The sequence below is a fragment of the Mus musculus genome, chromosome 4 (assembly GCF_000001635.26).
Source record: "Mus musculus strain C57BL/6J chromosome 4, GRCm38.p6 C57BL/6J".
Lineage (NCBI taxonomy): Eukaryota > Metazoa > Chordata > Mammalia > Rodentia > Muridae > Mus > Mus musculus.
The window spans coordinates 131,831,539-131,843,312 of record NC_000070.6 but is presented as its reverse complement, the minus strand read 5'-3'; the positions used below and the strand labels follow the sequence as shown (position 1 = coordinate 131,843,312).

Genomic DNA, 11,774 nt, shown 5'->3' with positions numbered 1-11,774 from the left:
CAGAGACCTGGAGAAGTTGCACAGCTAGCCAAAGCAGCCTACCCATGAAGAGAGTTCAGAACTGGCTTAAAGCTGTGACTGCTGCTTGTCGCGTGGTGTTTCCGGGAAGTCATTTACATTCTGGCCTCAGTATCCCCTTTGCACTCTTTATTGAGATACCACTGTGCCAGACTTTTTAAAGTATCATTTCATCTTCAGTTCCCCCAGAACAACACAAAGACTTTATCAGCCCAGCATCACCACCATCATCAGTTTTTCGAGACAGGTTTCTTTGTGTGTTCCAGGCTGTCCCTCTGTAGACCAGGCTGGCCTCAAATTCAGAGATCCGCTTGCTTCTGCTTCCCAAGTGCTGTGATTAGAGGCATGCTCTACCAAGACTTGGGGACTTCTTTACCCAGAGTTAACATACCAGGAATACCAGGCTCAAATCCTAGCAGCTCTTTCCTAGCTTGGGCAAGTGAGCGCAACTTGGAGCCTATTTCTCATTGATGCCATGAAAATGATATACCTCATTTCAGACGGTTGTGAGGAATGGATAAAACATTAGAAGAAGCCGGGTGGTGGTGGCGCACGCCTTTAATCCCAGCACTTGGGAGGCAGAGGCAGGCGGATTTCTGAGTTCGAGGCCAGCCTGGTCTACAAAGTGAGTTCCAGGACAGTCAGGGCTACACAGAGAAAATCTGTCTTGGGAAGAAAAATAAAAACAAAACATTAGAACAATGTTAAGGAAAAATAAAAACAAAACATTAGAACAATGTTAAGGTTGACAGGATAATACATTGTAAAACCATCAAGCTGTTCAGCTATGAGAGGGGTCCCATGAAGGAAGATGTCGTTTAAAATGCTCACAGCATACAAAGAGATTGGGTGGGAAATGAAAATTCTTTGTAAAAGGTATTAACCTGGAAAGACGCAGGTTCTTAGTTTTGGTGGAAAAGAAACATCAGCATAAATAACCCGTCCGTGGAACATTTGTGTACATGCAAGTGTGCACTGTTGCAGGCTGAAGAAAGGGAGCAAGGAAGTGCTGCAGGAGGCAGTCCTTCCATTCCCAAACTGCGTGCATGGAAATCAGATGAGGTTCCATTTTAGGACTCCTGATTTAGAAACATGGAGAGAGGTACACGATCCAAAGGTATACATTCTTAGACGTTCCCCAGAGTCCGGTGATGTGGTAGCCCAGGAAATAAGTATCAGAGAGCGTTTGAAAGACAAAGATGATTGACCCAAAGCTTGCCGTGGGAAACAAATTTTTCTCTGAGGAGGAGAGCCCACCAAAGCATAGAGATTAAGGTTTTGGGAACTGGACTCAGGCAAATCTAGATTTGCATCCTGGTTCTGCCATTTCCTGGATGTTTGGTTTTGAATTCGTCACTTGGCTTCTCTGTGCCTCTGTTTCCCTCATGGTTAAAATGAAGGGAACTGAGCTAGGGAGGTAGCTCAGTGGTAGAGCACACTCAGTGGTAGCACGTGTGAGGTCCTGGGTTTGATCTCTAACAAGGCAAAGACAAAAAAAGCTCAACAATAATCAAGAGACTAATAGTCCCAAGGTTGTCTTGAAGACCGAGGGAGCGAGTACCACTTGAACCACTTAGCACACTGTTTGACATATGGAACGTTCTAAAACGATTCCAGGAATATGGTGTGAGGATGAAATGAGAGCTATCACTTTGTAAAACACTGGGGTTTGACTCAATAACTGCATTTATTAGAGAAATCTGATACCTACCAGTAGGGGAAAAGTCTGTTCTCACAATAGGTGTGCACTCACGTGAACACCTATTTCCACAGTGACAGGGAGGCATACTTGTGCCAGAAAGTTCACAAGGTCCCTCTGCTGCATCCTCTAGGTGACACTGGGATGTTCCTCTTTATCCCCTCACCCCCACCGCCCACTGGCTCCTCCTCCTCCCCAGGCAGCCAACTAGGAAAGTCTGGAGAATCAGGCTGGAAAGTTTTCCTCCTTAAGGCTGGATTTCATCTCCCTCCACACCCTTTCACCTTTCCCTTTGGTCTAGGCCATCTGGCAGTCACACAGTTTGAGAACAACCGGTGAAGGGGTTTAAGCCTATTGGCCTTAGCTTTGCATTCAAGACCATATGCACTTTGATGCCTACCCTCTTTCTGGCTTTATCTTTTGCACTGTACATAGCCAGCGACCCAACTACACCCAACTCCGCCCTCACCAGCTCTTCCTTGTCTTACGCTTTTATTCAGGTTTCGATCGACTGAAATGAATTTTCCTGTCTAACCTTCCAGGGGAATTCCAGGTTCACATATTGTTCTATTGAGCAAACCCCAATGCCTTTGTAATTTCTCTGGGCTAATGTTATGGCCTTTAGGATACTATCTTGTAGTTATTTATATGTCCACTTCCCCCTCCAGGCAAAATTTCATCTCCGGGATGCCAGCACTCAATATGGGGCCTAACACAGGATAGGCATCATAAATATTCCATGAGTTGCAGGTAATTGAATTTCTTCCTGACCTGGCACTGACTGTGGTACCCTATCCTTCTCCCTAGATTTGGGGCAGCCACTCCAAGCCAGGGCTTTTCTCTATCTTGCAAGGATTGTTGAAGTTTGTGGCCCTTTTTAAAGCAAAGGGGAACAATGTTCTCTTCCTCTGTTTACCTGTTGCTAACACTGGCACACCACATTCACCGTAGTCTCTGAGGCTGTCCTCTGACCAAGGAGCAAGAGAACGTGGAACCGATCAGATTTGAGTTCAAATCCTGACACCTTTATGGACTGACTGAGTGACCTTGCGCAAATACATCATGCTCTCTGATTCTCAGTGTCCATACCTCAAAACTTGAGATTAATAAAAAGAGCAAACAACAACAACAAAAACCAAACAAAAACCAAAACCCCAAAACTTCAGTTCTCCCCCCCTCCAACGCACAGCCGGCTCCGGGTTGCCAGATCTCTCTCTGTTTCAGCATGTCTTTCTGTCTTGCCCATCACTTTTCCTTCCTCTACCTCTGTCTCATGGTGACTCTCAGTTTAATGCTCGGGTCCTCGAGAGCTGTGTCTTTGCTTCCTTGAGCAGCAGTTTGAGGACCCAAGGAGACCAGGGATGCTCAGTTCTTCCTTTTCTAGCCTCAGGGTAGCTTCTCAGTGTGAGCCAACTGAGGGAAGAGACAAGAAATAGGGAGGCCTTACAGACGCCAAGACCTGTACTTAAATGAGTTCCTTCAACATCTCTGCCCATTAGTTGTTGGGGGGAATGAAAGTAATAAACCAAAACTCAAGACTCTCCAGCGGCTGATCATTTTCTTAGTGTTTATTGACTCAAAATGTCTTCCGTATTCGGCTTTCTGTGTGGTCTGCAGGCCCTGGCAACTTTTCCAGTTGCACCTGCCGTTCCTCTTCACCCTTCCATTCGGGCTCCCTCTTAGACCAAGGCTCGCGCTTCGGGCTGGCTGCAGCGTTCCTTCCCATTGGTCTGGCTGGCTGCAGCGTTCCTTCCCATTGGTCTGGCTGGCTGCAGCATTCCTTCCCATTGGTGTGCTTGAGGCTGGCTCCTCACACGTCAGGTCTAAGATCACGTGGCATGGGGTCACATCCTTGGCAAAGGCGTCTGTCTTGGACTGTCTTTTCTGAAGCGTGACCCGACCCCCCCCCCCCATCTTTTAGTGTTCCTTGTTGCAAGAGCTTCATTTCCTTGAGGGCGCATGCCTCAGACTGAAGTTCCATATGTATTTATTTATCTGCGGCATGAAGTCTTCGTGAGAGCAAGGGCCCTCTCTGTAAGTACTCATCTATCAGTTACCCGCTCATTCATTACTCATCGAGTATGCGGGATACCAGGCCCCGGGGGAAAAAGCTTCCCTAGGGGGACACACATTCTAAACATGGGGGATATATACCAAGTCCATCACATAGCAGGCAGTCTGTTTAGAAGTGCAGCGATCCACTTTCCCTACTGTAGGTTCCAACCCCCCCCCCCACCCTCTCCTGCATCTTCCTCCTGAATGTAAGCTTCATGAGGGTGGGGATTTTAAAAAATATTTAAATTATATTTAAAATATAATTTTATATTTTATAAATATACACGGCCAGAAGTGCTGGTCTGATGCGCAGTTACAGGTGGTTGGACAAGGGTGCTGGGGATCCATCCTGAGCCCTTTGCAAGAGCCGCGTGCACGCACCTAACCACTGAGCCGTCTCTCTAGCTCCCGGAGATCAAGCCTTTGTTTTTTAATCTCCTCGGTAGTCTACAGTCATCACTGAACCAACAAGCCCATATCTATTCAGTATTTGAGAAGCAAATGGGTTTCCAGATGTGAGTCGGTTTTTGTTCGTTTGTTTACACATTTCGAACCAGACAACCTTGATTCAGATCTTGGTGTCGCCTCATACTGACACATAATCTTGAAAAAGTCACGCTCTATGATCTCAACTTTCTCAACTGTGTAATGGCATTAGAATGGTGTGTGTCCCCTAGGGCAATAGTGAAGATGAACAGAGTCCCAGAGAGAGGCACACATGGCACCTGGTCTTAAGTAGCCACTGACAACTATGCTGGTGGTTGTGCAAAAACTTGGACGGGGCAGAGTTCCAAATCTACTTACTCCGAGTAGCCGGAGGCTACTGTAGAGGCACGAGCGTCAGTAAGAGAGAAGTGAATTTCATATTACTGAAAGTAAACGGCAACATTCCAAAGGCCCAACAACGTTTCAGGTAGATGAAGAGTGCTCTGTCATTGGAGGGAGCTGGGAGTTTATGTTCAGAGTAGTCAAGGTAGGAAAAACTTAAGCAACTGAGGGAACAGAGGAGCCAAGGGTTCCTGGGTTACAGTCTCAGCCGTGGGCAACGGATGCGTTGAGAGTGCCGACCTGAACACCGGCACCGGCCGATGGATCTTGTCGACGGGGTGCGAGAGTGGGGGATGGGCACGCCAAGGCCGGCGGGCCCAGGGAACCGGGCCGCAGCGCGCGACACCACCAGCAGGGGACGCCTCGAGACCGCGGAACTCGCGCCCGGGGGCCTGACGTCAGCGCCCCGCTCGTTCGGGCTCCCGCTCTGGACTCGGCGCCAGTCCCGCTCCGCGCGGCACTGCTCCACTACGGCTCCCGCTCGCCTTGGGCTCCCGGTCGGGCTCCGGAGGCGTCGCCTCCCCAGCTGCGGGTCTCCAGGACCTAGGCGGCGGCCATGGCCCGGGCTCAGGCTCTGGTCCTGGCGCTCACCTTCCAGTTCTGCGCGCCTGAGACCGAGACTCCCGCAGGTAAGCGCGCGCGGTCCCTCCAAGCTTATCCCGCGAGTGCCCGGGGGGCCGGGGATGGCTTGTCGCTGGTGTCGGAGTGCTCCAAGCTTCTGTGGCCGCTGTGTCTGTAGTTTGTGTGCAAACTGAGGTTGAGTGTGTACCGCGGATGCGAGTGTGCTGGTGTGAGTGTCGCCTGCGTGGAGCACCGGGTGTGCGCTGGCTCATGTTTGTCCACGCTGCCAAGTGGGTTGTGTATCTGAGTTTCAGTGGCTTGGCTAGAGTTGCGTCTGATCCTGTGTTGCATTTGTTGGCTTTTTTTTTTGTATTCCCTAGGCGGGAGTACTGTTTGTTGCTGGTGCGTTTGAAAACCCGCGTGTTTGTTTATGCCTGTGCTGTGAGGACTCGGTGGATTGTGCCCAAGTGTGGGCCCGAGTGTGTGTGGTGTGTGTGTGTGTGTGTGTGTGTGCAGTCGTGGGAACCGGGTCGGAACCTGTGTGAGCTCTGTGCCCACGAGTGACCCTGTGGGAGTATTTGGGGTGTACGATGCTGTGTGGGTCCGTGTGAATGTCAGGGATGCGGGGAATACGTATGGGGGAGCGTGTCTGGAGTGGATGTGAGTGTGTCGGTGAGCGATGGTTTCGTGGCTAGGGACGCTGCGAGCTTGGGGTGCTCCTAGGCCGTGGTCGAGTGTGGCCGGGACCCGAGGGTGTGTGTGCATGTGTGTGTGCATATGTGAGTGTATGTGTGATCGCGCGCGCGCGTGTGCGTGGCGCACCCGGCCGGAACAAGTTGTCGCGGCGGCGTCCCCCGGAGGCTGGGGCGGCCCTGCGGCTGGCGAGGGAAGGAACGGGGAGAGACGTGGCTGTAGCCGCCGACTCCGACATTTCGGGCGGTTTGTTGTTTCGCAAGTTCCGAGCGGCGCTGGCTGGCGGCTGATCCGAGGAGGCGCCAGGGCCGCGGGGCGCCCGGGATGGGGAGGGCCGTGGGGCGCACCCGGTTGCGGGCGGGGCTGCGGCGTCGGGGCCCCCGCAGGGCCTGGCTGGAGGCCTCGGGACAGCGTCCCCATCGTAGCTCGTCAGAGGCGTTGGGGACGCCGCGGTCCCCGGGGACGCTGCCTGCGTCTGCTTTGCAACTTTGTGCGGCCTCCCGGCCAGTCGGGCACGCGCGTGCGGACGTGTGTGTGTTGTGTGTGTGTGCGTGTGTGCGTGTGTGCGTGTGTGTGTGTGTGTGAATGTGTGCATGGGCCTCCCCCTCGGCCTGCGGTGAGATCCCGTGCTTGAGTGTGCTTTGGAGCCTGGTGTCCTATGGAGGGTGTGTGCGTGTGCGTGCGTGCGTGTGTGTGTGTGTGTGTGTGTGCATTCCCATGTCTGAGTGTGTGTCCAGTGACTGTCTGTGCGACCGCGAGCGCATCGCATCGTGTGCTCTGTGAATGGAGTGTCAGTGTGCTTCTGTGTGTGCGCGCGCGTGGTCCACCGTCCTTTCCTGAGGCCTGGACCTCAGGCCTCGGCCCCTCTGGCGGGCGTGTGCCGGTCCTCTTCCAGGGTTTCCTCCTCCCCTGGCTCCCGCCACCGGCGTGAGGTAGCTGGGAGTCGCCCCGGGTGGAAGCAGAGCCGAGACACGCGCTGCCGCCTTGGGCCCAGGGAGAGACTCCAGGTCGCCTGCCTGCCCCAGACAACTGGCCTCCGGGGATCTCGTTCACCGCCCCGCCCCCGCTGGGGCGTCTCGGGAGCTGTCCTGGTCTTGCCCTGCAGCTTTGGGGTTGTACTGCTCAGCTTCAGTTTTGACCTCCTGGTATCAGAGAGGGTGATCCAGGCAACCTGCCTCTTAGACCTTTCTCAGGGCCGCGGGGCGCCCGGGATCTTTAAGATAGAACCCTTTTCATTCCCTCACTCGATCACCTTGATTTGAGAATACACACGATCATCAATTGCCCTGGTAGTAGACTGTCAGGATCAAGGTTTGAGAGTGAGAACTGCTGCAGGTTGTTCTCATTCTTGAGCCTCAGTTTCTCCGTGTGCTTCATGGTCTTAATAATGACCGCGTGTGATACTTGGTAGAATGTTAAGTCCCCTACTGAGAAGCTGAGGAGAAGATGGGTTGGGGGTGTGTGTGTGGCAAAACCCTAGGGGCTAATTTGAAGTGTGTGTGGGGGGGGGGGAGGGGGCAACACGGGCTCAAATTCTGTCTCGGCTACTTGTTGTGTGTGACCTTGGGTAAGTCACATTACTTCTCAAGTTCCTGTCACCTTTGAAACTTTTAGTATTAGAGAAGCTCTAGGCAGATGGGAGGTGGCAGCCCTCTGTCCTCAGTCTAGGGAGTGGATCCAGTCCCCTGCCTACTTCCTTAGTCACCCAGTGGGGGTCTGTGTGGGGTGACTCCCAGACGTGCACACCTGGCAGCAATTATCCCACTGTGCTCTGGATCGGTCTGTCCTTTTGGTCGCTGGAGTTATTGGGCAGCAGGAATGAGGGAGAGGTGCCCTGTGGTTTCAGGTTAGGCAACAAGGGCTTGTCAAGGCAGCCTTCTCTCTGGGGCTGAAAAGGGGGGCTAGACAGGAAGCCAGGAGGGGAGCCTGGATCCTATGCTGCCTCCTGCTTATGTCTGGTGGCATCGGTGGTCCAGAGCTGTGTACCCTGTTTGCTGGAGGCATGCTGCTATCCTTCAGGCTGGCCCCAGCTGGGCTTGTGGCACCCAGCTAGGTCAGCCAGAGCAGGACAGGAGGGGCTTTGTGCCTTCCCGTTGTGTCTTGAAGTATCCTATGCTTCCTCTATCTCTCCTTTTCTCCCTCCCCAGTGGTCCACCTGCAGGAAGGCAGCAGCCTCTTCCTTCCACTGTGTCAGAGTTCTTCCTAAAACGCACGTTTTAAACCCCTCTTCAAATCCTCATCAAAGCTCCTTGTTACTTTCAGAGTTAAAAGTCTTTCCTTCTCAGCTCCGTCAGAAGTCTAGCCCCTGCCTGGCCCACCTCATCTTCTGGGATCCTACGCTCTGGCTAGCTTTATCTACCAGTGGTCCCTAAGTATCCACAACCCACGATCTCTTCTCTGCACCTTGTACAAACTGTTTTCTTTCTCTCCAGGACTCTGTGATTCCACAATTTCCTATGTGAGCCTCCAGTTTGTCTCTCAGCTTAGAAATCACTTCTTCCTTGAAGCCTTCCTTGGTTTTTCTCTGTTTGAGTTCAAGAGAGGGAAGGGAGGAGCTGATTAGGTTTTTATATAATCTTATAATTATAGTCTCTTGGTCCTGCCACCCTTATGAGATCAGGAACTCTGGGAGGAAAGTCTCCGTGCGCCTTCAGATACTTAGCGCCAGGCACAAAGTCTGAGCCTTCTAGTCCAAGTAAATGGCTGTGACATACAGGAATGAATGAAGCAGACTGATATAGTTCAGTCCTGTAACCTAAGCACTGAGATGAGGAGGCGCTGAGGCAGGAGGATTGATTGCAAGTTTGAGGTCAACCTGAGTTGTATGGCGATTTCCACGCTAGACAGGACAACTTTTCATATTAAAAAGAAGAATGAATGAGTGAATGAATGAATGGAGTCAAATGGGTCAATTCAGAGCTGGAGATGCCAGATGGGGGCGCAGTGACTCCATTGAAGGCAGAAGGGAAGAGGATTTTTTTCCTCGGTAAGAATCTGGAATATTCTGTCTGTGGATGGTGTTATGTTGTGAAAAGGCTGTGTCCGGAAAGTGTCATCTGGGAGCTGTGAGTTAACTAGGTTGAGTCCCTGACAGAGACTGAAGGGAGAGGGCTCTTGCAGGACGGCCCCTCCCCCCAGACTGCTGCTGCCTCCCCCTGCCCTGGTCCCACCCCTAGCAGCTGGCTCAGCTTGTCCAATCCAGAGAGTTTCAGCCTACCGTGATCAGACAACCGTTGGTGAGGCTTGGAGTCTCAACGGTTAGTCTGAACATCAGGAGGAGGGATGAGGGGCCCATGTTAGGCAGACATCCCTCAATCCTCAGTTGTAGATCTTGGGCTAGGTAGCGGAGGCCAGTTTCCCCAGTGTCCCTCCTGGATCCTGAGGGCCTGTCCCTGAGCTGGAGAGGCAGACGGATGTATACAGGGGTCATCCTGTGGTCTAGGCAGCCAGAGTGGGCCTTATGTGTGTTTATACATGTGAATGAAATGGAGGGTGGGGGTACAGAGCATATGTGTGCATGGCCCTTCAGGTCAAGCTGCCTGGTGAGCTTGGTGTAGCTAGATCTGAGTTTGGAGTTGGGGAGAAACAGCTGCTATGACATATGGGGAGCCCCCAGCACCTCATTCCTGGAATGGTGGAGTTATCTGGCTGGGTAGCTTCTCTGTGCCTCAGAGTGGGTGCACCTATCCTAGGGTAGGAGAATATTGTGGTGCAGAGGATAGATAGTACTGTGGATCTGCAGGCTGGTGCCTCCAGTTCCATGGGCCCATGGCCATCAGTCCAGACCGCCCTAACCCACAGAGCCTTCTGCAGTGATGGTGATGCTCTTTCTTTGCAGTGGTGTGGCTATTACATTTAAATTAGGTACGACTAATTGAAATACTAATTTAGTTCATCAGTTGCAGTAGCCAAGTTTTAAGACATCAACTGTTACACATTGCTAGTGGTTGCCAGCACATTGGCAAGGGCCTGTAGAAGACATTCCCACCCTTGTAGAATGTTCTGGGGACTGTCTCAAACAGCGGTTCTCAACCAATGGGTCTCGGCCCTGTCAGGGGTTGAATATCAGATATCCTACATAATAGATATTTATATTGTGATACATAACAGTAGGAAAATTACAGTTATGAAGTGGCAATGAGAATAATTTTATGGTTGGGGACATGACATGAGGGACTGTATTACGAGGTCACAGCATTAGGAAAGTTGAGAACCACTGGTCTGAAAAGATAAGGCCTGCAGAGCTTTAGTGTGGCCTGGGCTCTGCAGAGAGCAGAGCTGATGTGGGCAGACATTTGCTCAGTAGCAGCTCTGTGCTCCCCAGCCCCCAACAGTTTTTATTACATTTTGCCTGTCCCAGTAGCTGCTCCTCTGCCCTGGGACCCAAGTGGCCTTTGTAAGGCTGTCACAGTGTGTGGTCACTCCCCTTGCCTCAGGTCTCCTAAGGCTGAACTCCAAACCTAACAGGGCAGCCCAGGCAGGGATCAGCCTTCCATGTGTGTTGTTAGTCCCTAAACTCCACCCCTACCCATCTGCTTTATAGATAACCCAGACCCTGCCTTGCCCTTTGGCAGGTTTCTCTCTACCTGTTCCCAATTCAGTGCCTTTTGCAGAGATGCTCCGTTCCCTCGGTCCACCTCCTGTTGTCACTGGCACAGGAAAGCCACCCTGCCCCCACCCACTGTGTGAGGCAGTGGGATGGACTTTTCGCCTAAGGCTTGCACGATGATCATAAGCTACCTTTCTAAGTGGTGGGGTCCCCCTGTGTTAGTCACTTCTGAAGATGCTGTGCCCCTGTGACCCCTGGGGGGTCTTGAATAGATTCCCACCACACAGAGCTCAGGACTTGGAATTGGACCTAAAGGGGAGAAGAGAAAGGCAGTAAGGGTGGGAATGGGCCATTGTTGAGGTTTGAAGGAGAAGCTAGAGAAAGGACTGGGATGGAAGAGCAGGAAGTGAGCTTGGGGGTACCTGAAGGTAGGATCTCAGTTGGGCTAAAGGAACAGATCTGAGGCTGGGGGTAGCGGTGATGGTGATATATGTGAGCTTGGGACAGCTGGCAATGAGGCAGGTGGTGTCGGAGGAATGACTGGGTCATGGGGCAGCTGGGGGATAGTAGGCAGATGAGGGACAGCCAGGGATACTGATGACAACTGAGAGGTGACAGAAGCCTATCTGGAGATGGGAGAACCTCAGCTGAGAGAGTGGGGTACGTGTTGTTCAGAATGAGCATGTGTGTGTTTATGTGTATATTCTTTTTGTCACGTGCATGTGTGTAAATAAATGCATGTTTTCATCTAGAGTGTGATGGGGGATTGGAACACAGGCTCTGAGGCCATACCATCTGAGTTCTCATTCCAGGCTCAGTGTGTTTCAAACTGTGTGACATCTGGATGGATAATGGCCTCTCTGGGTCTTGGAGTGATGCTACTTGGGAAATGAGGATGGAGATGTTGCACGGTGCCCAGGATGATAGGAAGTGTTTTATAGTTGGACATATTTAGTCTAGAACACATCCTGGCACAGAGCAAGCACCATGGGAGGGTGGATTACTCTTAAATATGTGCGGGTGAGTGTTTGCAGGCCTCCCATGGGCTTGGAAAAGCTTGTTCTTGGCTCCCGATGAAGTCTGGGCCTGGTGAGAGGTGATGGTGGTGGTTGGGGGAGGGGTGAGGATCCAGGCTTGTTGGGACTGGTTCTTTTCCTCCATCTGCCTCCTGTTCATCCACATCCTATGTCAGGCTCTGATCCAATGGGCTGCTCCCTCTGTCTCATACTGCCCTACCCTGGGGGCCAGGTGATACGCTGTAATTGTCCAAACAATTTTCAGTAGACTCCAAACCCATTGTCTGCCTGCCAGTGCTCAAAGGCCTCGCCAGAGAGGAATACCTGGAGATTGTGCTGAGTTTGGTACTGCCTG

The 11,774-nt window shown here is 52.0% G+C and overlaps 1 protein-coding gene across 15 annotated transcripts in view; it reads left to right on the top strand.

Annotated features, from left to right (window-relative positions):
- Positions 1 to 5,006: 5,006 nt before the first annotated feature.
- The window catches only part of Ptpru (protein tyrosine phosphatase, receptor type, U), a 69,850-nt gene continuing 63,082 nt past the window's right edge, over positions 5,007 to 11,774 (top strand). For 4 of the 15 annotated variants that reach the window (XM_006538674.3, XM_006538673.3, XM_011250215.3 and 1 more), the window contains exon 1: positions 5,007 to 5,229. In XM_006538674.3, the coding sequence (XP_006538737.1) occupies positions 5,157 to 5,229 (73 nt within the window). In that variant the 5' untranslated portion in view covers positions 5,007 to 5,156. Of the gene's footprint in view, positions 5,230 to 8,535; positions 8,841 to 11,774 lie in introns of those variants that run through there. The other 11 variants (XM_011250212.3, XM_006538667.4, XM_011250210.3 and 8 more) reach the window with 6 other exon arrangements.